Source organism: Macaca fascicularis, chromosome 12, assembly GCF_037993035.2.
Source record: "Macaca fascicularis isolate 582-1 chromosome 12, T2T-MFA8v1.1".
NCBI lineage: Eukaryota > Metazoa > Chordata > Mammalia > Primates > Cercopithecidae > Macaca > Macaca fascicularis.
The window spans coordinates 83,159,591-83,187,469 of NC_088386.1; the positions used below are offsets into that span (position 1 = coordinate 83,159,591).

The following is a 27,879-nucleotide window of genomic DNA, read 5'->3' on the forward strand; positions in this document are numbered from 1 at the left end:
TGTTCTTTCTGGTGCCTGCTGGAACTCAATGGATATTTGTGGAATAAATCTTTTATGAATTAAAAATTCAGTAAAAATTGTTTTATTTTGTTTTTTTTTTTTTACAGAAAATAAAAGGTCAGTGGAGAAATTTAAAACAAATACATAAGCTAAAATTATTTTAAATGATATGAATAAAAGTGAATATAATGGGTAATGGGCCTCAAGTATAAACTAATCCTTCATTAGAAAAGACAATTACTACTTAGCTAATCATTTTTCCTTTCTTCCACCTTTGTTTCTCACAAAACCTGTCTATATTCTGTACTCAAAAAATGTATTCTCAAAACTCCTAATAAATGGACAGTAAATGGAGTCACAGCAGCATCCAGCCACAACTGACTTGCCAAGGAGTCAATACTTTTACAGATTTGGGCTAACTGCTGTCTGTAGAAAGGTGTGTGGTATAGAGTTCTACAGAGGGCCAATACTAGAGGGGCTGCTACAGTAAACTTAGCTGTTTATATTTTAGTTTCTGGCTTAGCTCATGACTGTAGAGTCTCTAAAATACTCTATATTCTACCAAAGAATTCCAAATTATGCTTTCAAGGCCTTATTACATAAGATGTTTATTGTGTCTGAATGAACTCAGTCTCACAATGAATCATTAAAATGTGATGTATTTTATCAGCACCTTATTGATGTAATAGTTTCTTTTTACAGTTATTACAAAAGTGTCAATATCAAAAATATTCACAGAAATTTTTCTGTGTATTTTGCAACCATTTCACTGTAAATAAATTTTCATAGTATCAATTTTTCTATTTAAAAACATCTATAGCATATTCCTCTTTTGGTATGATTTATATGACCATGATAAGCTTACAAGTTCTATGTCAACCAAAAATTTTATTTTTCCTCGTCTCTGCAATGGGAAAAATTAAAAAAGGTTTACCAATGCAATCACCTAGAAATTGACTATTTTATTTATGTTTGATGCCATTTACAAAAATAGTTTATTTTTCATCTAAGTGATACATTGACATGTCTAAGACAACATTCTACTTGATATTATTAAAATTGTGTTCATTATAGTCAAATAAAATTTTGCTATGACCATTTATAATACACTTAAATACTTTCTTCCAAAGGTAGAAAGGATTGAGAGAATGAAGATTTCTTTCCAATTGCTTTTATGATTTTCAAAATTGGAGTATTCTATTTATTTTTAGCTACATATTTAACTGTTCTATTCTTTTAGTATTTAAAATATTAAAACTGTCTTTTTAAATTGGAAGAGTAATATATGTGTATTTTTCCAAATCATAAAACAAAGCAGAATAAAGAAAATACAGAATAAGCATCAATCTACCTATTCAGAAACAACCTTTGGTTGTATATGATTTCTTATGCATGTTAATATGTATAAGTGTGTGTATACATGTGATCATATTTATATGAACATATGTGAATGATCATTGCACATATATTGTTTGGTAAGCTCCTTTGTCATTGAATGAGATAATATTGATAACTTTTGAGTTGTAGGCAAGATGGCTGAATAGAAACTGCTCTGGTCTGCAGCTTCCAGTGAGATCAATGCAGAAGGCAGGTGATTTCTGCATTTCCAACTGAGGTACCCAGCTCACCTCACTGGGACTGGTTAGACAGTGGGTGTAACCCACAGAGGGTGAGCTGAAGCAGGGTGGGGTGCTGCCTCACCTGGGAAGCACGAGGGGTCAGGGAACTCCCTCCGCTAGCCAAGAGAAGCCATGAGGGACTATGCCATGAAGAACAGTGCATTCTGGCCCAGATGCAACACTTTCTCCACGGTCTTTGCAACCAGCAGACCAGGAGATTCCCCCGCGTGCCTATGCCACTGGGGCTCTGGGTTTCAAGAACAAAACTGGGCAGCCATTTGGGCAGTCACCTGGCTAGCTGCGGGAGTTTTCTTTTCTGTTGCGGGACTCTGGAATGCCAGTGGGACAGAACCCTCATCCCCTGGAAAGGGGTCTTAAGCCAGGGAACCAAGTGGTCTAGCTGAGTGGATAGCAGCCCCATGAAGCCCAGTAAGCTAAGATCCACTGACTTGAAATTCTCGCTGCCAGCACAGCAGTCTGAAGTCCACCTGGGATTCTCCAGCATGGTTGGGGGAAGGGCATCCACCATTACAGGCTTGAGTAGCTGGTTTTCCCTTTACAGTGCAAACAAAGCCTCAGGGAAGTTCTAACAGGGTGGAGCCCAACACAGCTCTGCAAACCCACTGTAGCCAGACTGCATCTCTAGATTCTTCCTCTCTGGGCAGGGCATCTCTGAAAGAAAAACAGCAGCCCCAGTTAGGGGCTTATAGATCAAAATTCCATTTCCCTGGGACAGAGCACCTGGGGAAGGGGTGGATGTGGGCGCAGCTTCAGCAGACTTAAACATTCGTGCCTGCTGGCTGGGAAGAGAGCAGAAGATCTCCCAGCAGTGTTCGAGCTCTGCTAAGGGACAGACTGCCTCTTCAAGTGGGTCCCTGACGCCCGTGCCTCCTGACTGGGAGACACCTCCCAGCAAAGGTCAGCAGACACCTCATACAGGAAAGCTCCAGCTGGCATATGGTGGGTGCCCCTCTGGGATGAAGCTTCCAGACGAAGGAACAGGCAGCAATCTTAGCTGTTCTACAACCTCCACTGGTGATACCCAGGAAAACAGGGTCTGGAGTGGACGGCAAGCAAACTCCAGCAGACCTGCAGCAGAGGGGCCTGACTGTAAAAAGGAAAACTAACAGAAAGGAATAGCATGAACATCAACAAACAGGACATCCACACAGAAACCCCAGAAACCCCAAATGAAGGTCACCAACATCAAAGACCAAAGGTACATAAATCCACAAAGATGAGGAAAACTCAGTGCAAAAAGGCTGGAAATTCCAAAAACCATAACACCTCTTCTCCTCCAAAGTATCACAACTCCTTGCCAGCAAGGGAACAAAACTGGATGAAGAATGAGTTTGATGAATTGACAGAAGTAGGCTTCAGAAGGTGGGTAGTAACAAACTCCTCCAAACTAAGGGAGCATGTTCTAACCCAATGCAAGGGAGCTAAGAACCTTAAAAAAAGGTTATAGAAATTGCTAACTAGAATAACCAGTTTAGAGAAGAACATAAATGACCTGATGGAGCTGAAAAACACAGCATGAGAACTTTGTGAAGCATACAAAAGTATCATAGGTGAAAGTATTGAGCAGAAGAAAGGATATCAGAGATTGAAAATCAACTTAAGTAAATAAAGCTTGAAGACAAGATTAGAGAAAAAAGAACTAAAAGGAATGAACAAAGACTCCAAGAAATATGAGACTATATGAAAAGACCAAACCCACATTTGATTGGTGTACCTGAAAGTGACTGGGAGAATGGAAAGAAGTTGGAAACCACTCTTCAGATCTTATCCAGGAAAACTTCCCCAACCTAGCAAGACAGGCCAACATTCAAAATCAGGAAATACAGAGAACACCACAAAGATACTCCTCTAGAAGAGCAACCCAAAGACACATAATCATCAGATGCAACAAGGTTGAAATGAAGGAAAAAATGTTAAGAGCATCCAGAGAGAAAGGTTGGGTTTCCCATAAAGGGAAGCCCATCAGATTAACGGTGGATCTCTCTGCAGAAACCCTACAAGCCAGAAGAGAGTGGGGGCCAATATTCCACATTCTTAAAGAAAAGAATTTTCAAGCCAGAATTTCAGATCAAGCAAAACTAAGCTTCATAAGTGAAGGATAAATAAAATATTTTACAGACAAGCAAATGCTGAGAGATTTTGTCACCACCAGGCCTGCCTTACAAGAGCTCCTGAAAGAGGCACTAAATATGGAAAGAAACAACCAGTACCCGCCACTGCAAAAACATACCAAATTGTAAAGACCATTGACACTATGAAGAGACTGCATCAATTAATAGGCAAAATAACCAGCTAACATCATAATGACAGGATCAAATTCACACATAGCAATATTAACTGTAAATGTAAGTGGGTTAAATGCCCCAGTTAAAATACACAGACCGGCCAATTGGATAAAGAGTCAAAACCCTCTGGTGTGCTATATTCAAGAGACCCATGTCATGTGCAAAAACACACATTGGCTGAAAATAAAGGGAGAGAGGAATATTGACCAAGCAAATGGAAAGAAAAAAAAAAAAAAAAATCAGGGGTTGCAATGCTAGTCTCTGATAAAACAGACTTTATACCAACAAAGACCAAAAGAGCCAAAGACAGGCATTACATAATGGTAAAGGGATCAATGCAACAAGAAGAGCTAAACTATCCTAAATATATATGCACCTGATACAGGAGCACCCAGATTCATAAAGCAAGTTCTTAGAGACCCACAAAGAAATTTAGACTCCCACACAATAATAGTGGGAGACTTTAACACCCCACTGTCAATATTAGACAGATCAATGAGACAGAAGGTTAACAAGGATATCCAGTACCTGAACTCAGCTCTGCAACAAACAGACCTAATAGACATTTACAGAACTCTCAACCCCAAATCAACAGAATATACGTTCTTCTCAGCACCACATCACACTCACTCTAAAATTCACCACATAATTGGAAGTAAAACACTCCTCAGCAAATGCAAAAGAATGGAAATCATAACAGTCTCTTAGACCATAGTGCAATCAAATTAGAACTCAGGATTAAGAAACTCACTCAAAACCATACAACTATATGGAAACTGACCAACCAGCTCCTGAAGGACTACTGAGTAAATAACAAAATTAAGACAGAAATAAATAAGTTATTTGAAACCAATGAGAACAAAGACACAACATACCAAAATTTCTGGTACACAGCTAACACAGTGTTTAGAGGGAAATTTATAGCACTATATGCCCATAAGAGAAAGTGGGAATGATCTAAAGTCGACAACCAAACATTGCAATTAAAAGAACTAGAGAATCCAGAGCAAACAAATTCAAAAGCTGGCAGAAGACAAGAAATAACTAAGATCAGAGCAGAAATGAAGGTGACAGAGACAGGAAAATCTCTTCAAAAAAATCACTGAATTCAGGAGCTGGTTTTTTGAAAAGATTAACAAAGTAGATAGACCGCTAGCCAGACTAACGAAGAAGAAAAGAGAGAAGAACCAAATAGACACAATACAAAATGATAAAGGGGATATCACGACTGATCCCACAGAAATACAAACTACCATCAGAGAATACTATAAAAATCTCTATGCAAATCAACTAGAAAATCTAGAAGAAATGAATAAATTCCTGGACACGTACAACCTCCCAAGCCTAAACCAGGAAGAAGACGAATGCCTGAATAGACCAATAACAAGTTCTGAAATTGAGGCAGTATAGTACCATATACAACCATAAAAAGCCCAGGACCAAAGAAGTTCATAGCCGAATTCTCCAGAGGTAGAAAGAGTAGCTGGTACTATTCCTTCTGAAACTATTCCAAACAATAGAAAAAGAGGGACTCCTCCCTAACTCATTTTATGAGGCCAGCATCATCCTGATACCAAAACCTGGCAGAAACACACACACAAAAAGAAAAATTCAGGCCAATATCCCTGATGGACATTGATGCAAAAATCCTCAACAAAATACTGGCAAACAGAATCTAGCAGCACATCAAAAAGCTTATCCCCCATGATCAAGTCGGTTTCATCCCTGGGATGCAAGACTGGTTCAACATACACAAATCAATAAACTTAATCCATCACATAAACAGAACCAATGACAAAAACCGCATGATTATCTCAATAGATGCAGAAAAGACCTTCAATAAAATTCAACATGGCTTTATGCTAAATACTCTCAATAAACTTGGTATTGATGGAGTGTATCTCAAAATAATAAGAGATATTTATGACAAAACCACAGCCAATAACATACTGAATGGGCAAAACCTAGACACATTCTCTTTGAAAACTGGCACAAGACAAGGATGCTCTCTCACCACTCCTATTCAACATAGTGTTGGAAGTTCTGGCCAGGGCAATCAGGCAAGTGAAAGAAATAAAGTGTATTCGAATAGGGAGACAGGAAGTCAAATTTTCTCTGTTTGCAGATGACATGATTGTATATTTAGAAAACACCATTGAATCAGCACAAAATCTCCTTAAGCTGAAAAGCAACTTCAGCAAAGTCTCAGGATGCAAAATCAAGGTGAAAAAATCACAAGCATTCTTATACACCAATAACAGACAAATAGCCAAATCATGAGTGAACTCCCATTCACAGTTGCTACAAAGAGAATAAAATATCTAGGAATACAACTCACAAGGGATGTGAAGGACCTCTTCAAAGAGATCTACAAACCACTGCTCAAAGAAATAAGAGAGGACACAAAGAAATGGAAAATCATTTCATGCTCATGGATAGGAAGAATCAGTATCATGAAAATGGTCACACTGCCCAAAGTAATTTATAGATTCAATGCTATTCCCATCAAGCTACCATTTACTTTCTTCACAGAATTAGAAGATCAAACTACTTTAAATTTCATATGGAGCCAAAAAACAGCCCGTATAGCCAAGACAATCCTAAGCAAAAAGAACAAAGCTGGAGGCATCACGCTACCTGACTTCTAACTATACTACAAGGCTACAGTAACCAAAACAGCATGGTACTGGTACCAAAGCAGATATAAAGACCAATGGAACACAACAGAGGCCTCAGAGATAATGCCACACATCTACATCCATCTTATGTTTGACACACCTGACAAAAGCCAGCAATGGGGAAAGGATTCCCTATTTAATAAATGGTGTTGGGAAAACTGGCTAGCCATATGCAGAAAACAGAAACTGGACCTCTTCCTTATACCTTATATAAAAATTAACTCAAGATGCATTAAATTAAATGTAAGTCCTAAAAACATAGAACCCTAGAAGAAAACCTAGGCAATACCATTCAGGACATACTCATGGCCGAAGACTTCATCACTAAAGCACCAAAAGCAATGGCAACAAAAGCCAAAATTGACAAATGGGATCTAATTAAACCAAAGAGCTTCTGCACAGCAAAAGAAACTATCATCAGAGTGAACAGGCAACCTACAGAAAGGGAGAAAAGTTTTGCAATCTATCCATCTGACAAAGGGCTAATATCCAGAATCTACAAAGAACTTAAACAAATTTACAAGAAAAAAAAAAAAAAACCATCAGAAAGTGGATGAAAGATATGAACAAACACTTCTCAAAAGAAGACACATTTATGCAACCAACAAACACATGAAGAGAAGCTCATCATCACTGGTCATTAGAGAAATGCAAATCAAATCCACAATGAGATACCATCTCACACCCATTAGAATAGCAATCATTAAAAAGTCAAGAAACAACAGATGCTGGAGAGGATGTGGAGTAATAGGAGTGCTTTTGCACTGTTGGTGGGACTGTAAACTAGTTCAACCATTGTGGAAGACAGTGTGGTGATTCCTCAAGTATCTATAACCAAAAATACCATTTGACTCAGCAATCCCATTACTGGGTATATACCCAAAGGATTATAAATCATTCTACTATAAAGACATATGCACAAGTATGTTTATTGCAGCACTATTCACAATTGCAAAGACTTGGAACCAACTCAAATGCTTGACAATGATAGATTGGATAAAGAAAATGTGGCACATAAAAACCATGGAATACTCTGCAGCCATAAAAAAGGATGTGTTCATGTCCTTTGCAGGGAAATGGATGAAGCTGGAAACCATCATTCTCAACAAACTAACACAGGAACAGAAAACCAAACACCACATATTCTCTCTCATAAGTGGGAGTTGAACAATGAGAACACATGGACACAAGGAGGGGAACATCACACACCCTGGCCTGTTGGGGGTTTGTGGGACTAAGGGAGGGATAGCATTAGGAGAAATACCTAATGTAGATGATGGATTGATGGGTGCAGCAAACCACTATGGCACTTGTATACCTATGTGACAAACCTGCACGTTCTGCACATGTACCCCAGAACTTAAAGTATAATAAAAAAAATTAATAACTTTCCAAACTGACTTGCATAACCTCATTTAATGGCTGCATAATTTTTGGGGGGATATTTAAAAATTTATGTTACCATTCTCATATTTTTGGGCAATATCTATTTTTGCAATTACAAGTATTCATGCAAAAGTGTTTTTGTGGTTTAATGTTTCAAAACTTTGAAAGTTACTTATTTATGGTAAATTCACAGGAGAAGAATTATTGGGTCTAATATTTAAACATTTTAATAATATTAATATGTATTAAAAATTGTCATTCAGAGATATAATATCAACATACACTTATGAGCATATGAAAGTGTTTATTTGTACCTTTGCCTAAATGGAGTGTGTGTGTGTGTGTGTGTGTGCGTGTATGTGTATGTTCTTTCAAATTTTATCAGTTGTTCATTTGGATTTCAGTAAACATTAAGTGATTGCTACTTGGACAGTATAATGTCTGTGAGTACATTAAAGAAATATTTTACAGAGTGTGAGAATGTAAAGTAAGGACCAGTGATAATAAAGTTCTAGGTATGCCCTTGTAGACTCTTTTTTTTCCTTTCAAAATAACATAAGAATTAAAACAAAATGAGAAGGAGCAAATAAATATATTGATGTTATTTTACATGTAGGGCAAAGTAGTGTAAAAAAGTGAGATGGATAGAATGGACATAGGAAAGGCATAAAAAAAGATCTAAGTTTGATTACTAACTTTTTAGTGGAAAAACACACTAACCATCTATAAGATTCAGTTTTCCGTTTGTTAAATGAGGTTATTAAGCCTATTTGTGTTTATAATGAGTGAAGAGAATGTGTAAATAACACAGCAGATAGTGTGTAACCTTAGTGCATTTTCCTCAGCAAAATTTAATCCACTATTGGAAACTCCCACATCTGTGATTTTTTCCAGAAGTAGAAAATGCCTTCAGATAAAGTTTCATGAAAGTAGATAGAAAGCTAGAAAAAAAATGGCCCATTTGTTTTCAAAAGGCTAGATGTGCTTTATTCCAAATCAGACAACAGAAAAAAAGAAATGGTGGAGGATGGGAGAGATTGTTAATGGAAAGCAGAGTCTAGTTTATCCTCAAACTGAATAAACATGTTTTGCATTCAACATGCTTGTTGAGAGAATTCCTGACATCTTTAACATCACAACCACCACCCATTATGTCGTTCTCTTTTTTTTTTTTTGAGACAGAGCCTCGCTCTTTCACCAGGCTGGAGGGCACTGGTTCAATCTTGGCTCACTGCAACTTCCACCTCCTGGGTTCAAGTAATTCTCCTGCCTCAGCCTCCTGAGTAGCTGGGACTACAGGCATCTACCACCACGCCTGGCTAATTTGTTGTTGTTGTTGTTGTTGTATTTTAGTAGAAACGGGGTTTCACCATATTGCCCAGGCTGGTCTCAAACTCCTGAGCTCAGGCAATCCGCCCGCCTCGGCCTCCCAAAGTGCTAGGATAACAGGCGTGAGCCACCATGCCCGGCCACATCATCCTCATTTATAACCCTTAACTATTTGAGCTTCATACTAAACAGAAAGAGTAAGATCCTTACCTCACTGCAAAAAATTGCAAAATAAGATGGAAAAAAATAGTGTGTTAATAAATCATATCATAGTATGATCAAAATCAAAGAGGCCCCACTGCATATTCAGGATAGGGGGATTAATGCTGTTAATAATATGACAGCTGTAAACTGGAAGGAAACAGTATTTTGAAGGTAGATCCTTGGTAAAGTGAAATATCAAAAACTTCTGAAAACTTGGAAAGAAAGCTTGATAAATTGGGACAAAGAATGAGCAAAATCTGTGAGAAATTTTACAGATGTAAGTCAAATAAAGAGATGACTTCTTTTATGTAATAAATTTTCTTAAAAAAAAATAATAAACCGGCCAGGTGGGGTGGCTCACGCTTGTAATCCCAACACTTTGGGAGCCCGAAGTGGGCGGATCACTTGAGGTTAGCAGTTTGAGACCAGGCTGGTCAATGCGGTGAAACCCCATCTTTACTAAAAATACAAAAACTAGCCTGGTGTGGTGATATGCACCTGTAGTCCCAGCTACTTGGGAGGCTGAGGCAGGAGAAAAACTTGATCCCAGGAGGTGGAGGTTGCAGTGAGCTGAGATTGTGTCACTGCACTCCAGCCTGGGTGACAGAGTGAGACTCCATCTCAAACAAAAAAAAAAAAAAAGAAAGAAAGAAAAAAAAGAAACTAATATAAACCTTTAATTAAAAAGTCAGCTTAAGAGATAGGATTAAGTAATGACAGATCATTCAAGATGCTTCAGATTCTGAAGCACAAGTGACCACAAGCAACATATTATGTAAAAATATTCAGACACATTTTCATATATCTTCTCCATATTTCATATCATAACATCACAAATACTTATCGCACACACTCAAAAACTATAAGACATAAAACTAAAAAGTTTTCCTAACATGTATACTTGAAAGTTTTCATGGAGCAATTTGAAGTATATTCTGGAATATCAGAAAGCCAGAAGTTTGGGGATAAGAATTATCTATGATTTGTAATGCAATATTGAAAATAGTGGTCTAATTTGTGAGAAAATTCAAGAGTAAATTGAAGAGACTTTTATGATTAAAATGATAAGGCAAGTGAGGAAGAGAGAGGCATCAAGGACACCTACAGTGAGGGTCTGACTTTAGCAAAGGCGTCAATTGATTGTTCCTGACACTGACTTGGGAGCCTAAAATAAAAAAGCACATAGCCCTAGGAAGGTGATTAATTCAAGGTGAGGTAGTTTGAGTTTGAAGGATTTCTGAAACCTCCAGTGGAACTATGAAACAAAAAGCCCCATATATAGATATGGCTCAGAATAGAGGTCTCTGCTGGAGACAAAAACGTGAGAATCAGGAGATAAACTATCATTGTTTCGTGGGGTGAATGAGATCTATTTATTTAACAAGTATATATAGTATTTGATGTGAAGCAAGCACTCTCCTGAATGCTTTTACAAATATTAACTCATGTAATCCTCATCGTGGCTATGAGGTGACTGTGAAGATTGGGAAGGAATATCCTAGAAGGTGAACTCTGAACAACCAGGAGAAAAACAAGTATGAGAAAACAGGAAACGGCCAGCGAAGCAGGAGAAAACCTGGGAAGCTGCAGTTACACAAACACAAAGGGAAGTGAGTATTTCCAGAAATTATCATGAGTCAACGATGTCTAAAGCACAGAGTGTTCCAGAAGGGAAGGGGTAACATGGGATTTAATGACAATGGCATCATGAGTAACCTCGTAAAATCTTTTAGTGTGAGGGGGCAGCAGCAAGTGAGATGGGGTAGGAACAGGAACCGAGGCTACATAAATAGAAATTTAGGATGTTATTTTATAAATCTGTGCTGACAAGTAACAGAATTTGAAGGGAAAAATTTTGTGAAGGTTATAGTTTTATGTGGTTAAAAAGGGAGAGTTAAAAGCTGTAAGAAAAGTAAAATGAATAGCAGATGAGATCCCAGGCACAGGTGAAAAGAGTTTAACTGTGGGCGGAGAAAAGTTGTATTTTCCATTAAAATGATAGGTTTTCTTGGTGGGACATACAAATACATTTTCAAAGTGTGTGTAATGAATGTGTGTGTGTGTGTGTGTGTGTGTGTGTGTTTTGCTGGAGGGGGACAAAGAAACAGAGAAACAGAGAGAGAGAAATGAGAAAGTTACTGAAGAGCTGATAGGAAGGAGAAAAATTTCTTGCTGTGATTAAATTTTGTACGTGAGAAAGAGATTGAGATTGTCTTTCAGAATGACAAGAAGTAGTAGACTTTTAAAAATGTGAAGGTTTGATGTTTTCTCTAGGCAAAATAAAATGGAACATTAATAATTTAGCGTTAAAAGATTTCTGGGGCCAGGCGCTGTGGCTCACGCCTGTTATCCCAGCACTTTGGGAGGCCGAGGTGGCTGGTCACAAAGTCAGGAGTTTGAGACCAGCCTGACCAATATGGTGAAACCCCGTCTCTACTAAAAATATAAAAATTAGCTGGGCGTGGTGGCGTGTGCCTGTAAACCCAGCTACCCGGGAGGCTGAGGCAGGAGAATATCTTGAACCCGGGAGATGGAGGTTGCAGTGAGCTGAGATAGCACCACTGCACTCCAGCCTGGGTGACAGGGTGAGACTTAGTCTCAAAAAAAAAAAAAAAAAAATTCTGGGCTGCTGGAATCCCAGCTATAAATTAATAGTAACTGCTGCTGCCTTAAAAATTCAGCATTTCTCCCCTCCAGATACAGGAATTTAATATTTGAATGATTGTATTTTATTAACTGGACAGAGATAACAAAAGAAGCAAGACTTTGAAAGGTGTTGGTAAGAGGAAATATATAAATGGTTTATTACTTAACCATCAACTAATCATTTTTTTCTACATGTGTTCTTTCAATGTTTAGAAATGTAGATAATACTTCAAATTAGTAATATCACACTTTGGAATTAAAAATACTAAAATGGTTATGTGCACGTTCATGTTTGTTTTACTAGAGAAAATAAAATTACATTTTAAACAATGTAGGTTCCAACATAATGAAAATTATTATATATCTACCAAATTTAATATACACTAAGTTAAACTGCCAGTGATAATGATTAGAAGATAATATGGGAATAATCCACATGATATGAAATGCTGTGCTCAAAAATAGATGCATACTTTAAGATCAACCAAGTAAAACTTGGTGTTCATGGAGAAAAAGATGGTTTGGTACAACAGAAAATACTTTAGGTCAATGAGATTATGAATTCATTTTCATCATTTCTTTTCTACTTAAAAAAAAGTTTAGTCATCTGATTTGTTTGCTCGTGAAACATTCTCTGCTACATTAGAGTGAGAAGACTCTTTAATATGTTCATAAATCCAGCTCTCAGAGAAGGTTAGCCTACACCTACCTAAGGAATAAATCACCATTAACCCACATTGATCATGGTGATTCCATTAACTTTATAGTGTTTGGTTTAGATATTTCTATATGAACTCTGGCTAACAAGTTGAGAAGGGATGTAGCTGCATGGTTGGGGATGGAGTGATTTTGAAAATTCTCCTTGCTGTGAATGCAGCTATATGGGAAGAACCACAAGATAACTCCTCCTTGTATTTGTCCTGTCTGTAAGTAACACCTGTTACTGAAGCTGCTACCTTTTAACATTGAGGCAGACAAACTAAAAATAAAATTCATCTGCTGTGAATGATGGAAATAAAAACATAGGAAAAAACCGGTTCCTTGTTGAAGGAACCAGTCTTGAAGCCGCTTACCTCTGTATTTTGTATAATGCGGGCTAATAAATTTAAGCTAATTATTTATGCTACCTGTGCTGTGATGTTTTCCCATCAGCAGCCAAATATAACCTCACAGTTGTTTTGCTGTTTTTGCTTTCACAAACGAGCTATTAACCAACTTAAATTTTTTTTTTGATTGAAGGATGCTTAGGGGATGAGAGGATATCAATAATATAAGCCCATGCGAAATCCCCATTTCTTATCATTAAAATTGTCCTGACATTAAAGCAATGCTTAATTTTTACCATAAGAGCGAAATTTTGAGATTATAATTTTAAAGCACAAAATATTTACACTTAAATTACACTTATAATTTTAAAGTGTAAAATATTTACACAGATTAAAATATGGGAAACAATGAAGCAAAACATTCTAAACTTGAAAAGTAAATTAATATTACAAACACAGAGAGACTTAAAAACAAACAAAAATCAAACCTCCATTGTAACTGCAGATTTGCTGACTAATCATGTTGACTAAAAGACTGGCTAGCTTGAGCCCAGGAGGTGGAGGTTTCAGTGAGCTGAGATAGCGAGATAGCGCCACTGCGCTTCAGCTTCAGCCTGGGCAACAGAGCTAAACTTCATTAAAAAAAAAAAAAGACTCGCTAAAGGGAAATTTCTTTTTGGATTTGGCTCTTTTTACAGGAAGTAATAGTTTTCTGGAGAATTACTTGATGAAAAATTTCTTAACCTTACTTCATGAATCAAATCACAACTCTTTCTACATTTTAGATTGTGAAAATCTCACTGATAAGAAAAAATAATTGTTTCTCTTGGCCAGGTGCAGTAACTCACGTCTATAAAACCAGCACTTTGGGAGGCCGAGGCGGGCGGATCACCTCAGGTCAGGAGTTAAAGACCAGTCTGGCCCACATGATGAAACCCCATCTCTACTAAAAACACAAAAATAAGCCGGTCGTGGTTGCGCCTGTAATCACAGCTCCTCGGAGGCTGAGGTAGGAGAATCGCTTGAACCCGGGAGGCGCTGGTTGCAGTGAGCCGAGATCGTGCCACTGCACTCCAGCCTGGGTGACAGAGGGAGACCCTGTTTCCAAAAAAAAAAAAAAAAAGAAAAGAAAAGAAAAATAATTGTTTCACTCTTTTAAGTACAAAAGTAATTGTACATGGTTTTTTTTTTTAAAGGAGGGAAGTCTCTTCCAAGAATAAAACTATTCACTGTATAGAATTAATATTTTTGTTATTCATAGTATTAAAAAAAAAGTCTCATGGGGAGGAAATAGCAATGCCAGGCAAAACGAGTATATATTTTTATGTTATAACCCAATAGCATATAGCATATGCAAACTATTTATTTAAATAATTTTAAAGCTAAAATGGAGGCGAGGTCACACATTTATATAGTGCTAGAGCTAAAAATGGTCATAGAAATAAGTATCTGAAATATCCAGGTTTTTAAAATACAAAAACTGAAGCTCAGGAAATAGATTTTTTCACCCCAGAGTTTTACATTTGCATATTGGCAATGTTTCAACTCAGACACAGGAATTGTGACCATTCAAGGAAAGGGCAACTGCAAGCTTCAGAAAGACACGCTATTCTCAGAAATATTTTCCTTTTTATCACCTAAAGTAAATTTCAGATTACTTACAATGTCTAGAAATTAACATTTCATTAAACCATAACTAGGAAATGTTTATTTAATGTTTGAGCTAAAGTTAAGAAACATATTTAAACTTAATTAAAACAAAAATAAATTAAATTAATTAAAACAAATTTTTATGTAATGCTTTGAGCCAAAGTTAAGAAATTTAATTAAAACAAAATTATTTTTGATGTTTATATTTTTGGTAGGTAAAAATTTTATCCTATCAAATAACAGGAAATATTAATATTTATTGCCAGTTAAGAGAGGAGTGTGAGCTCTGGAAGTGGAGAAGTGAAACTGGGAGGCAATAAGGGGGAAGGAGGAGAAGAGATCATTAGAAAATTAAGAACAAGGCAAATGTAAACATGTAAACACATTTCTTAAAATTTGCAATTGAAATCGGAAGAGAATATGATATACTATAGATTTCCACTACCAAGAATACAACGAACAAATTGAAATAAAAAAGAAACACATAATAAAGGAAATAATGCCAATGTTTCTTTTTATAGTAATGAATAGTATTTTATTATGCCTGTTCTATGTATAGTTGTCCATAACTACTAAAACTCTCTAAAAATGAATGAAAGTATTTTGTCTGGACTTTACAGTTAAATTTGTAAGTTTTTTTTTTTTTCAGAGAAAGATTACATTGTTTTCTTTGAATGAATTCACCTTTCTTCATCAAAATTACTCTGATTTCCATACTAACTCAATTTGTTTAAAAGCAAAGCTCTTTATGGTATGTTACTGTCACTTCCTTCAGAAGGGGGAAAAAAACCAAATAAAAGTTAGTATTACATGTCTGAACCAAATAAAGGTTTTCAAGAATAAAATTCTGCACAACTACGAAAGCTGGTAGCTCCAAATGAAAGGAAATGGAATAAAAAATGAATGCAAGATAATACAATGAATTTTTGGCGTGAGAGGAGAAAAAAAGAATAATATATTAAATGTGTATTTCTCTATTATAATTACCACACATATTAAAAATGGGAATGATATATAGAGATAGAGAGACCTGTGGCTACTTTTGGCTATTTTACCTGCTTTTTGTATTTGCTCTTCTAGGTACCTGTTATTGAGTTAAGTAAGCAAATGGTATTTCAGGACCAAAACATCTATTTCCTGAAGAGTTGCTCCTTTAATTGTGTATCTACCTACCTGTCTATGTATCTCTTGGTAAATGAATTAATTTGTTAGCTAAAATCAATCTATTAATTCATAATGAATGGGACATCTTGCGGGAGGTACATGTGCTTTGCAAATACATGGAACAACAGTTGAGATTTTCCTAACGGGTTCTGGTATTCAGATTGATATTACCTTTTTTAAAAATTTTAAGGATTAATAGCGAAAAAGATCAAGTCAGTTTCTTCATTTCTCCTGTAGGCCTGTTTCCATCAGATTTTATCTCTGTCTAGACAAAAATATTGGAGACTTCTCAACTTTCTGCTTCTGATGATCTCAACTTGTGGTATGACAAAAGGAGAGCAAAATGTTCACTCAGGTATGGGAATTGCTCACAAAAATGTTACTTTATTATATTTAGGGAAAAAAGGGGGCAAAATCTACACTCACAATACCTGAGATTGGATTTCTAGAACCTTTTGGTTTCAGATTTATGATGAATTAGAAAACTTTCTGCTTAGAAAAATGTTATAGTTTCAAATACTATTTAAAAGTTTTATCTTTAAGTACAATAAACATGATAAATAATGATCAATGTTTTCACTCCTATTAAGGAGAGGATTTTTAGTAGTAAAAATAAGCCTTAATGTGAAAAAGCTAAGAATTCATGATTGCTTCTAATGACAGTATGTGGGAGGGGTCTGAGTTTGGTTCAAGAGAGGAACTACAGCTGTTAGTGACTACAACCATCTGCCCAGATGACATCGTGATCAACTGCTCTGAATCACTCTAAAGGAACGAAGAGTCAGGGCAGCTGAGTCATGGTCCTCCAGGAGCCATTAAGAAGTTGATCTTCAATCACTTCCATTCAAACAGAAAAAAAAATCCCACGAAGGATGAGAACGATGGTTCCTGAGAATGACAGGCAATTGCTGCCACTTTATTTACAGAATCCAATAAATAGTTCTCTTTGTTTCACATGTTTAATGCTCATTATTTTACATTTTTATAAAGACCACTTAGTCTGAATTGCCATTCATCTCTTTCCTATCAAAATCCTACCCAACACATAATCATATCATCAGAAATCAGGTGTTTTCTTGTTTAATGCCCTACCTAACTCATTCGATTGTAATTTTCTGGGAATGGTGACCAGAGATTTGATTTTTTGTAAGTTACATCAAATCCTCATTACTTTATAAATGATGAAAATTTGTCACATGGTACACTTTTCATATCTTTCAAAGGATTAATATATAAAAAGTACATAGCTAATGCTCAGCTTTAAAGATATTAAAATTGAATCTGCTTATTCAAGTATAATGATAGAACTGAAGAAATCTTAAAATGGTTTAATCTCTTCCTTGGCTTTCAAAAATATAAAGTCTTCTTCTTTATTGGAGATTTCTTTATCCATAGAATATCTTAATTCCCCACTCCCCAACTTCCTCCCCATGTCAAGTTTTTAAAATTTTTAAAAATATTTTAAAATATTGTGTTTATTATATTATAAAATATTGTGTCTTTAAAATATTTGTGTTGTCTTCTTCAGGATATATCATTGATTGACACTCTTTTTGATTCTAGTTATATATACTGTTATCCTTGGATATTAAAGTAGGTCTCAAATATAGCTTTCGTGGTGGTGTATAAGATTCAGAGAGAGCTGGAAAAAAGGTATAAGCTCCCTTCTAAAGTGCAAGTATATACTTGCAGAGATATTTTTTCACTTACATTTTTGGAGATCATCCATAGTCTCCCCATGTCTTTTACAGAAGAGGCTTCCGGCACCTATTAGGGAAGCTTGTATCTGCCTTATCTCTGTTCTAGATGATAATATCGAATGCAGGTAAGTGGTGGTGGGGAGAGTAATACTGACAGAATAGTGATATGCAAACATTGGCACTTCAGAAACTTTTTGCTTTTTTGAGGGCTCTTATTAATATTTGCAAACTTTAAAAAGGCTTGAAAGAGTTACCCAGCACTTACCACATATAGAAAAACAGATACCTCTTGTTATGGGAATTGAGGCTAGTCCACATTCCCCTAGATTAAACATCTTTCCTCATTTGGCACATTCTTCCGCTGTTCCTTAAGAAAAAAACATACTAAGAAAAGTTAATTCTGGGAAGTCTAGAATTAGAATAAAATTACTGACACTAAGAGGAAAGCCCAGATATCTCTTAAAACATGCTTATCTTAATTTTTTTGAAAACTCACATTAGCACCAGATCATTTCTTTAATGCATACCGATTTCCTTTCTTCATTGACTAAATAGCTTTGCTAAATGAAATTAAAACCACATAACTCAAATGAGATATATAAGATCTCGAATAATGTTCACATAGCTATAAAATCAAATTCCAATGCTAATATAAATGATGTCTACTACGTTTGTCATTTATTTGGGATTATCTGTTTGCCTCAAGTGGTGCAAAAAAATTGAGCAGGAAGCACCTGAAGCTTCCTTTCACAACAAGAGAAAGTTGTAATTTGTATTTACTTTACCCAGCTTTCTTCATATGAAAGTAGCCAAGAAGTAGGGAAGGAAAGACAATTACAAGAAATTGTGATAGGAAACTATTGGGAAAAGCAATTTGTAATTTCTGATAAAACTCTAGGTACCTAACCCTGAGCACTCATTGTCTGATAAGTGGGAAGTGCCTGTTGAACAAGTGACCACTTGACTGATTTTAAGCATGTGGAGCTCATTTGTCATCTAAAATATAGAAGGGAGTGAGATATTAGCTTCCTGAATAGCTATTTTTATTTAGAAAAAATAATGAACCAATAAACTTCTCATATAAGATGAAATAACTATTTTCTAGAAACAGTGATCTTATGTTCTTCATTGTATAAACACATATGTACTCATATAACATAGCTCCTGGGATACAATAAACAATAAATGTATGTTTATCTTATTTAGGCAAACTAAAAGTTGCAGGCTCTGTGCCCTTAAATTTTTTAAATTTATATTCGTATTTTGTTTTTTAAGGTGTTATGAAAATACAATTTTAAAAGCCCATCTATTTCTAACCACAATGTATTAACAGGGATTGGATTTTTCCACCCACCTAAAATAAGTAAATTTAAAAAAAGCAAAATAAAATAAATTATATTGGTCAGTGGAGAGCAGTGATTTCATAGCGATAAGAAACAAGTGTTTAGCCCCACATTTGTACATTTGTTCCACCAGACTGAGTGGAGACTCAGTTTAGCTTCTATATGAAAGTTCAGGAAGGAGGAACTCTATAAGAACCCAGTGGTCTCTCTCAGTTTGGGAGACAAAGCAGACAGAGTCTCAGGAGGTAGTTAGGGTATACAGTACCAAACGTCAGAGAGGACAGAGTTATACACAAAGAAAGATCCAGAGATCTTCAGATGGACTTCTAGTCTTCAGCTCAATATTGATCTGTTGCATTCATAAGAGAAAAGTCTGAAGACTGGGGGAAGCACCACCTAAAAGGGTTAGAGGGGCCCACACATGTAAAGCAGGGAATATTTTTTGTTCCCAAGTTGCAAAACTCTCAGTTCATGAAGCATTAAGTATAGTACTCAGCTGTTTGCATCAGTAGTAGGAAATAATTAACCATAGAATAAACAATTATCTGGTCTTGCCTAACAAAATTTAATAGCAAGACAACAAAATAGGAAACAGTTTCTAAGTAATGTAACTACATCCCAGAAGAGAGCTCAAGGATATTTATAGAAATACAACATATACCAACACCCAATAAGGTAAAATTCATAATATTAGGCAACCACATCAAAATTACTAGGGATGCAAAGAGCAGTAGAATATAACTCATAATGAGAAAAGTCTAAATGACATAGAAATGACATAAAAAACAGAATTAGCAGACAAAAATATTAAAAATTTAAAGTATTTCCCATATGTTCAAAAAACTAGAAAAAAGTTGTATTACATTTTAATATAACCATTGTGATTCATTTTCTGATATGAAAATTAATCTTTGAAGCTTCCTAAATGGACTTTAAAATATTACCAAAATATTCATAACAAACACCATTATTCTGGAGACTTACCCTGTTTCTGAGATTTATTCTGCTTTTAAGCCTTGGGAAATGAGGAATGAGGAATGAAGTGATGCTTTCAGGTGAATTATCATAGAATTCAAGGACTGGATAGAAATAGATAAGGGTCAAGATGAGGAGGAGAGATAGACTAGGTTGGCAGCCGTGTGGTGGCAGCACTTGAAGGTGTGTGGTATAGTTGGAGGGTGTCAAAGGCACATTGTGCTTGGTAATAAAAACTATTTACATTTTTTCAGTGTCCTACTGATGAATACTTTCACATTTCTGATGTTGAAATAGCTTTATTATGCCCTAATCAACAACATATAATATTTTTTACTCACATATTAACTGGGCAATTCCTTGCAATAATTCTAAGTCTATACAGAGACCTAGAATTGTTCCATATGGAACAACTGGGATAGTTGTATTGCAGCATTGGGACTTCTGTTATGGGCCATGATGTCCTTATATTCTTTTGTTTTTGAAATAATTTTAACACCTCGCTGTTCCAACTAAGAGAGGACACAACATTGCAAATAGAGGCTTAAAGAGAAAACAGTGGATTTGACTTGGGCCCATACTTTCTGTTATTGTTGGTTTGAGGAAGAAGAAAAGTAGAGGTGATGAAGTTGCCCTCAACAACTGGTAGTTACTGGTAGTTGAATCTCAGGCTGTGGTTCTACTCGGCACCTGACACTTGAAGAAGTGAAGACAGGGAGAGAAAGGTACTGGGAAGACTGGGCCCCTGGCATTGATATGTAACACCAAGAAAGCAGTCAGTGAGGATCTCAGAAAGCCAGGAGAGATAGTCTATTATGAAGAGTACTTGCTGGAAATACTTGAACACTTCCCTGTTTCTGGTGAGATTTGATATCCAGAAACACATGTCTTTTGAATTCAAGTTTCTCCTAATGCACACTATAGCAATCAGAAAGAATTATAGTGCTGCTATATTTCTATAAAAGATAGGAGAATCTACCTTTGACACTAATGCATGAAAATATATTTGTGTTTTAAAAAGGCAAACTGCCAAATTTAATTCTTCAGATGAGTTAATTGCTATAGGTGGTAAACAAAAAATGATGGCTGTTTGTAGAAGGCCTTTATTGTGAATAGATGAGTGGTATTGTAGTACAAATCTTAGATCATGTCCACATAGAAAAAGTAAATTGATGATATAATTAACCCATGTTAACCTATATTGTAATTCAATTTAATTAATTTATACTGGTAAGATTTTTTTTGAAAATCCTAGTCTAATTAATTAATGTCTTCACTTTTCATATTTTCTCTTCCTTTTTATTTTTGTAAGGATGTTTACTTTGCATTTTTTTCTTGTATTAGGTAGAGATATCAGTTGAAAGATACCTTAAAATTTTGTGACACTGAGTTTAATCAACCAAACATTCCTAAGTAATTGATAGCATATTTACTATTTGGTTAGATGGATAGGCACTCTGGTATTAAATTAAGTCTCTAAAGTTGGTATTTTTTCTCCGTTAGTTTGCCATCCTGCCCACTTATATCTTGAATTTGAAAGATGTAAATAAATAAGATTAGAATATGAATTTTTAACATAATTAAATTGTTTTGAAAATTAGTTTGTTACAAAATATGTTCTCATTTTATGTATTATTAATTTAACAATAAGTTTTATGACAGAAGATTTTAGTCAAAATAGTTACACAATCAACAAGCAAATGATATATGGGCAATCAATCAGACCATCAAATACCAGTTGATAACATAATCCATTTGGACAGGAACTACATTTCCAAAAGGAGTTTTGATTTAGTCATTGGACGTAAAACAAAAGATATCAGACTGTATCTTAAAAACAAGCAAACAAAACAAAACAAAAACTTGTCCAATTCAGTATACCTAATAGAGACAGAAATCAAATAATAGTATATGTCATTAAACTTTTCCAACAAGATTCTGTGGTCACCTGAAGTAGAAAAACTTGGTTTTCCAATATAACTACTCAAATCGGTAAAAATAAATATTTTAAAACTTTACTCTTATTTTGAAATTTTACTTTATTGTGTTAGTTATCTGCATTTACATTAATATTTTTCAGTCTTTATTGATCCCTATTTATATTTTGTATAATTTTATTAAGCCGTAGGCCACAAATTAACATTTCATACTCAACTAAATTTCAGGGACTATTCCCTCTTTAGTTTAAGGATTAGATGAGATATGGATACTGTATATTGAAATAATCATGCACTAGAATGATAAATTTAAAATAATCTTTAAAATGTGTTATGGAGATTTTGTCATGTTCAAAAATTTTGCAGTATCTCTCAAAATTGTCACAAATTTCCCCCATCATGTAAATATTACACTTTTACATATGAAACGTGACTCTCTGTGCAGTATGTTTCCTGCTTGAGTTTTGCCCTTTGTGTTATATTATCTCATGTTATACAAAGTCATTTTGTGACTAATTTCCAGAGCACTGAGTCACAGTGTGGCTGTTGCTTATCTTTTCTTTTTTCCCACATGGTAATACTCTTGACCCTTATTTTTGGTAATTATTTTAAACCAATGAGTGCTTTTTCATAATTAAATAATTGTTTCTCTCATATTTCTGTGGTTGTTTACTGCTGTATTATATTCTTTCATTTTTTACTAGAAGCAAACATTTTATAACCAACAGGAACATAACAGTACATCATGTAGGCATGTTATCTATTGTTTTAATTTACAAAATTGCACAATATAGACTTGATCGTAAGTATTCTCGCTTAGGTATCTCAGAATATAACCTTTGGTCTTTGGAGACTTGTAAAATATTTCCTTAGAGAGATTAGTTAATGCTGGCATAAAATATTCAATTTAGATTACGATTATTTTAATGTTTATACCTCATTTTAAATATCAACTAATGGTATTGAAAGATTATTTGAATAGAAGACTGACAGTCTCTTTATTATATGTTATGAAATAAAATGGAAAGGTAAACCAAACTTCCAAAAACTTCCAATTAACTAAGCACAATTAGTAAAGAATTCTACTACAATCTTCAAATTATAAAAAAGCTACATACACCAATTCGTTACAAAAATGTTTATGGTTTAAAATCATAAGCATTGCACATAAATTTGCTTAAGAATTAAATGCAAAATGCTGAGAACTCAAGTTTGGATTTCAGTTTGTTTACTTTGTTTACAGGGAAGGGTTGATTTTCATTTTAGGCAAATAAACAGTGATCCTCCCCTATCAGTTCTTTGCCTCTCAGCACGCTGCTTTTCCCCCCGAGAAAGAAAAAATTGAAGTTATTTCTCATGGGCTAGACAGTATATTTCCAGGTACTCACAAGTAAAATCTCTGATGAAAGTTCTTGGACTGTTTTTTTCAAAACGGAGTTGAGATGATTTTGCTTTTCCTTCCAAGTATTGAAGAGAGGATTTATCTTCTCTACTTCTTCTTTTAGAAACAGATCAAGAAACTGGGGATTGAAGAATAACTGAAAGAAACGCAGTCTGATCTTACTGGCAGTGAAAGAGAGAGGTAAGAATTTGACTGTTATCCAGCCTGAAGTCTCTGCTGTCTGTTAGAGCAAAGAGGGAGCCTGAGAGTCGCTTCAGAGATCACTGGCAGTTGGGAATAGCCCAACTTCCTGTTAGGTCACTGCAACTCTGACTCTGTTTAGTCTAAACCTCTTTTTCCTTTCTTTCTCTCTCTCTTTTTTTTTTTTTTTTTTTTTTTTTTTAGTGGAGGAAACAGATGAAGGAAACAGCTTACACCAAGATTTCAGATACGATCATTTCGAACAACTATTTCTTTTACTTTCCAGGATTGTTTTTGTAATCAGTTGAAAAAGAATGCTTTTTCTCCCCCTAGAGTTAGGGTTTAAAAAAAAAATTACATATTTATTATTACATTGTTAATAAATAAACTTTTTTGCAGTTTGTTTCTTCTTCAAGTTATTTCATTTGTTTCACCCACTGTCAATATATTTATTTTTAAAAAAAGTCTGAGGGCTACCATTGGATGTTTCTCTTAGTGAGACAATGTAATGCATTATCCATTCCAGGAGATCAGGCTTTGAGCCCTACCTTAGCTACTTGCTAGCTTGGCTACTCAGCCAAGTTATTTGAATTCACTATGCCTCAGTTCCTTTGTTCCTAAAATGTTGATAATAAGAATTTCTGGGCTTGATATAAGTACTAAATGGCTTAATACATAAAAAGCACTTAAGGCAGGCCCCAGCATGTAGGGAACCTCCAATAAATGTTCACTATCATTATGGCTGTTTTCTGTATTTCTATTATTATTCTACACAATATATAAATATTTAAAGATGCCAACCAGAGTCTCTCTGCTGTTATGTCCCTACCATTGAGGTTTATCCTTACTGTTTCTGTATTGGAATTATGGTCATATCAGACTAAGATCACTAGAGATCTAATACATTGGCAGAATCTACTTTGCCAGGAAGGCTGAAGACCTTTGTTCAGAAAATATATGAGTTTCTTGCTTCTCCATTTCAGATTCTTTGTGCCTTCAATTTTTCTTGCTTTCCTTAGACCTCTCTGTAAAAGGTAATCTTTCATCTTGTGTGTTTTTAGTACGTATTGAATAATTATTTGGTGACTGGAACGTAAATTATCTTATTTAATTCTCACAACTAGCTTATAAAGAAGGTCCTCTTTGTATGCCCATTTCATAGGTCTAGGAAGATTGAGTTCCGTATGTGGAGCTGTGATTCTAATGTCATGCAGTCTGACTTTAGAGCAAAAATGCTTAACTCCTCCTCTATGCTGCCTTCACACTCATGTTCTAGATTTCATATCATGTTAATAACTTATCTCTATTACCTCATGCCCTGCCCCTCAACCACAATCAAAGCTCTCATCTCACTCAGACTGTAGAGGAATGTCCCTTTTTCTTGGTACAACAATGGACCTTGATTAGACTTTTGATGAATCTATAGCTCAGGTAGAGGCAAGCTCAGCCAATCAGATTTTCTTTCTTGAAAGCATAAAATGAGAACTATAGAAAAAGTACATAGTGTAAAAATAAATTAAAATGTCAGGACTATCTAAATTTATTATGTCAAGGAAAACAATTAAGCCCTAGGGACTGTCATGTAGCATATCTGCAATTCTGCCCCTTAGATGGTAGAGTGGCTCTTTTCCTGATTGTTCTTGTTCTAAAAATGACTAGCAGATACCAGATATCAGATCTTCCCCTACTTCCGATTACTTCTCTTTGTTATAGATTAACTGCCTCCTTTATTGTCTGGTACCTAACTCAAACCAGATGGCGCCCAAGACCCCATGACTATTATCTTCAGTGTGGAATGTTAAATATACCTTTCTCAAAACAAAGCACCACCTGGACCGATCAGCTAATTGTAACTATGCCATTAAGGCTTATGAAGAAAGATGCTGACATTTTGTTAAGCTTTCCTAAACTTTGCCCCTATAAGTGATCCCAAACCAATTTTTTGTTTTGTTTTGTTTTGTTTTGTTTTGTTTTGTTTTTGAGGCGGAGTCTCCCTCTATCTGGCTCTGTCCCCCAGGCTGGAGTGCGGTGGCGCGATCTCGGCTCACTGCAAGCTCCGCCTCCCCGGGTCACGCCATTCTCCTGTCTCAGCCTCCCAAGTAGTAGCTGGGACCACAGGCGCCCGCCACCACATCCAGCTAATCTTCTGTATTTTTAGTAGAGACGGGGTTTCACCGTGTTAGCCAGAATGGTTTCGATCTCCTGGCCTCGCGATCCGACCTCTCAAAGTGCTGGGATTACAGGCGTGAGCCACCGCGCCCGGCCGTGATCCCAAACTTCGGTACTTCTGAACTCTGACTTCCATTCTTTGGAATTTGTCCTTCCTGAACAGCTTGTCCTCAAACGTTGTGCTTGAATAAACTCTCTTTAAACTAGATTCTGACTCTTTTAGTTATTTTAGGTTAACAATGGTAAATTTCAGGCTCTTAACTAAAAAGCCGGATAGAGAAAGGGCTGATAGCCACAGTGTCTGTGAGCAAGATGGTTATGTGGTGAAAGCTGGTTGATAGGATATTGAGGACAAGAATAAAGGAAAACAGGTAACTTCTAAGAGAGAACCAGGGAAAGAATGAAAGCAAGAGGAAGAGCAAATGATGTGAGCATGATGCCTGAGCTCTACAGCGGCAGCACATGCCCAGGCCTAGCTCAAGTTTTCCAAAGTACTCAGGAACATGCATCCTTGCAATAAACCCCTTTTTGTCCTAAAGTCATTTAAAAATGTTTTTCTTAAAATGTTAAGAACCCTATCTGAAAGAGCCATCACTGAGTGGTTTTATTTTAACACCAGAGATGATCAATTTCATAGTTAAGCTGTGCTTGGCATCAATGAAAACTTCTCATCATTAAAAAAAAAAAATGTAACTTGCAAAACCTTCAGTATTCTTGTGCTAAAGAAAATGTGAGAACTCGATGTTATGATATTGTAAAATCAGCCTGATGTTGTAACTATGGACTCTGTAGACTCAGCTCCTCCCTCCCAAAGGCTTGTGCAAGTTCCTTTCTGTGCTTTTTTTTTTTTTCTTTTTTTTTTTTGCTAGTTTACCATTTCATTGTGTATAACTCTAAGTCTAATTTATTTGGATGAAACAGATATTCTCACCAACAATTTGTCTATCTGCCTTTGTATCTCAAACCTCTCTGTGTCTAGTAAGTATCTGGATCTTTTCATTTCTCACCATGTTTTGTTATTTTTTCTTTCCAACTCACACGTGTCAAATATTATCAGTTTTTAATATAAGGTTTAATATTTCTTGACTAAGATATAAAAATAATCGTGTTTCCTTTACTTGCCCTACCTATCAGGAGACATTTCCTAACTTTAACCTTTAAGAATGTTGGCTGTTAAAACATATTTGATGTTTCAGTAAGTTCAGGTAATTCTAACTGATCATGGTGAGAAGGTCACACATGGTTGCAGGACAGAGCACACCAACATATTAAAACTTCAGATTCAACAGAGGTTTTCATAAATATCCAAAACAAAATTAAATTTTATCACATCAAATATTCATTTCATGCTTTTTTGTCTACTTTAAAGTGGGTAAATATTAGATATTCCATTATTTCATATTTCAAACAATTACTTTTCGTACAAAATGTGACTGCAAAGATGTTTACCTGGATTGGGTGAAGGGTGAGTCCTTGAGCTTTACTTTTCATTCCAGTCTTCATCTTTATATATAGAATCTAAGCCATATACTGTTTTTAGTTCACTTTTTCTGAAAATGGATTTCTGAAAATGGATTTCTGAAAACGGATGAGCAAATGAAAACAATGGACATTTTCAGATTTCAGATGTAAAAAAGAATGGCCTCTAGGCTATATCAGATTATATTTATTAAAACTCTATGTAATAGGTAAGACACATGCAAACATGATTTTAAACATGCCTCTATATTTATTTAATTATTACTGAAATGTATTTAGCTCTGCAGTCCCTATGTTTACTGATGTGGAAAGTGCAATCTTGCTTTTTGCGGGTAATTTATTACTAGCTAAATTATCAGTTAAAATGTGGTCACTTTGGGGAAAATTTAGGCAATTCCGATGTGTCCTGCTCTCACTCCTTCCCTTCTCTGGAGAGCACCTGAACCTTTGGGAGGACTGGGGAAGGACCCTGCCCCATTTTCTCCTCTCCGTCCTGACTGCCCTCTACTAAGAGGGCTCTTATAGCTTGGTTGTGTCTATTACAGGCAAGACTTAAAATTAAAAATATGTTCTCACTTCAGATCATAGTTCTTGCAATTTAAAGCCTGTCTTTCAAGAAAATCTTCTTTCCTGTGGGTTGAAACCTCCATTCGGCAAGTCACATGA

At 35.6% G+C, this 27,879-nt stretch overlaps 1 protein-coding gene across 7 annotated transcripts in view; it reads right to left on the reverse strand.

The window, feature by feature from the left end:
- The window catches only part of TFPI (tissue factor pathway inhibitor), a 105,157-nt gene extending 81,550 nt beyond the window's left edge, over nucleotides 1-23,607 (reverse strand). For 4 of the 7 annotated variants that reach the window (XM_005573682.4, XM_015432467.3, XM_065525748.1 and 1 more), the window contains exon 1: nucleotides 23,372-23,607. Coding sequence is in view for 2 of the 7 variants with exons in the window: in XM_065525745.1 (XP_065381817.1) it covers nucleotides 17,994-18,063 (70 nt within the window). In the remaining 5 variants the exon portion in view is untranslated. Of the gene's footprint in view, nucleotides 1-17,993; nucleotides 18,096-23,371 lie in introns of all 7 variants that reach the window. The other 3 variants (XM_065525745.1, XM_065525746.1, XM_015432468.3) reach the window with 1 other exon arrangement.
- Nucleotides 23,608-27,879: the final 4,272 nt, after the last annotated feature.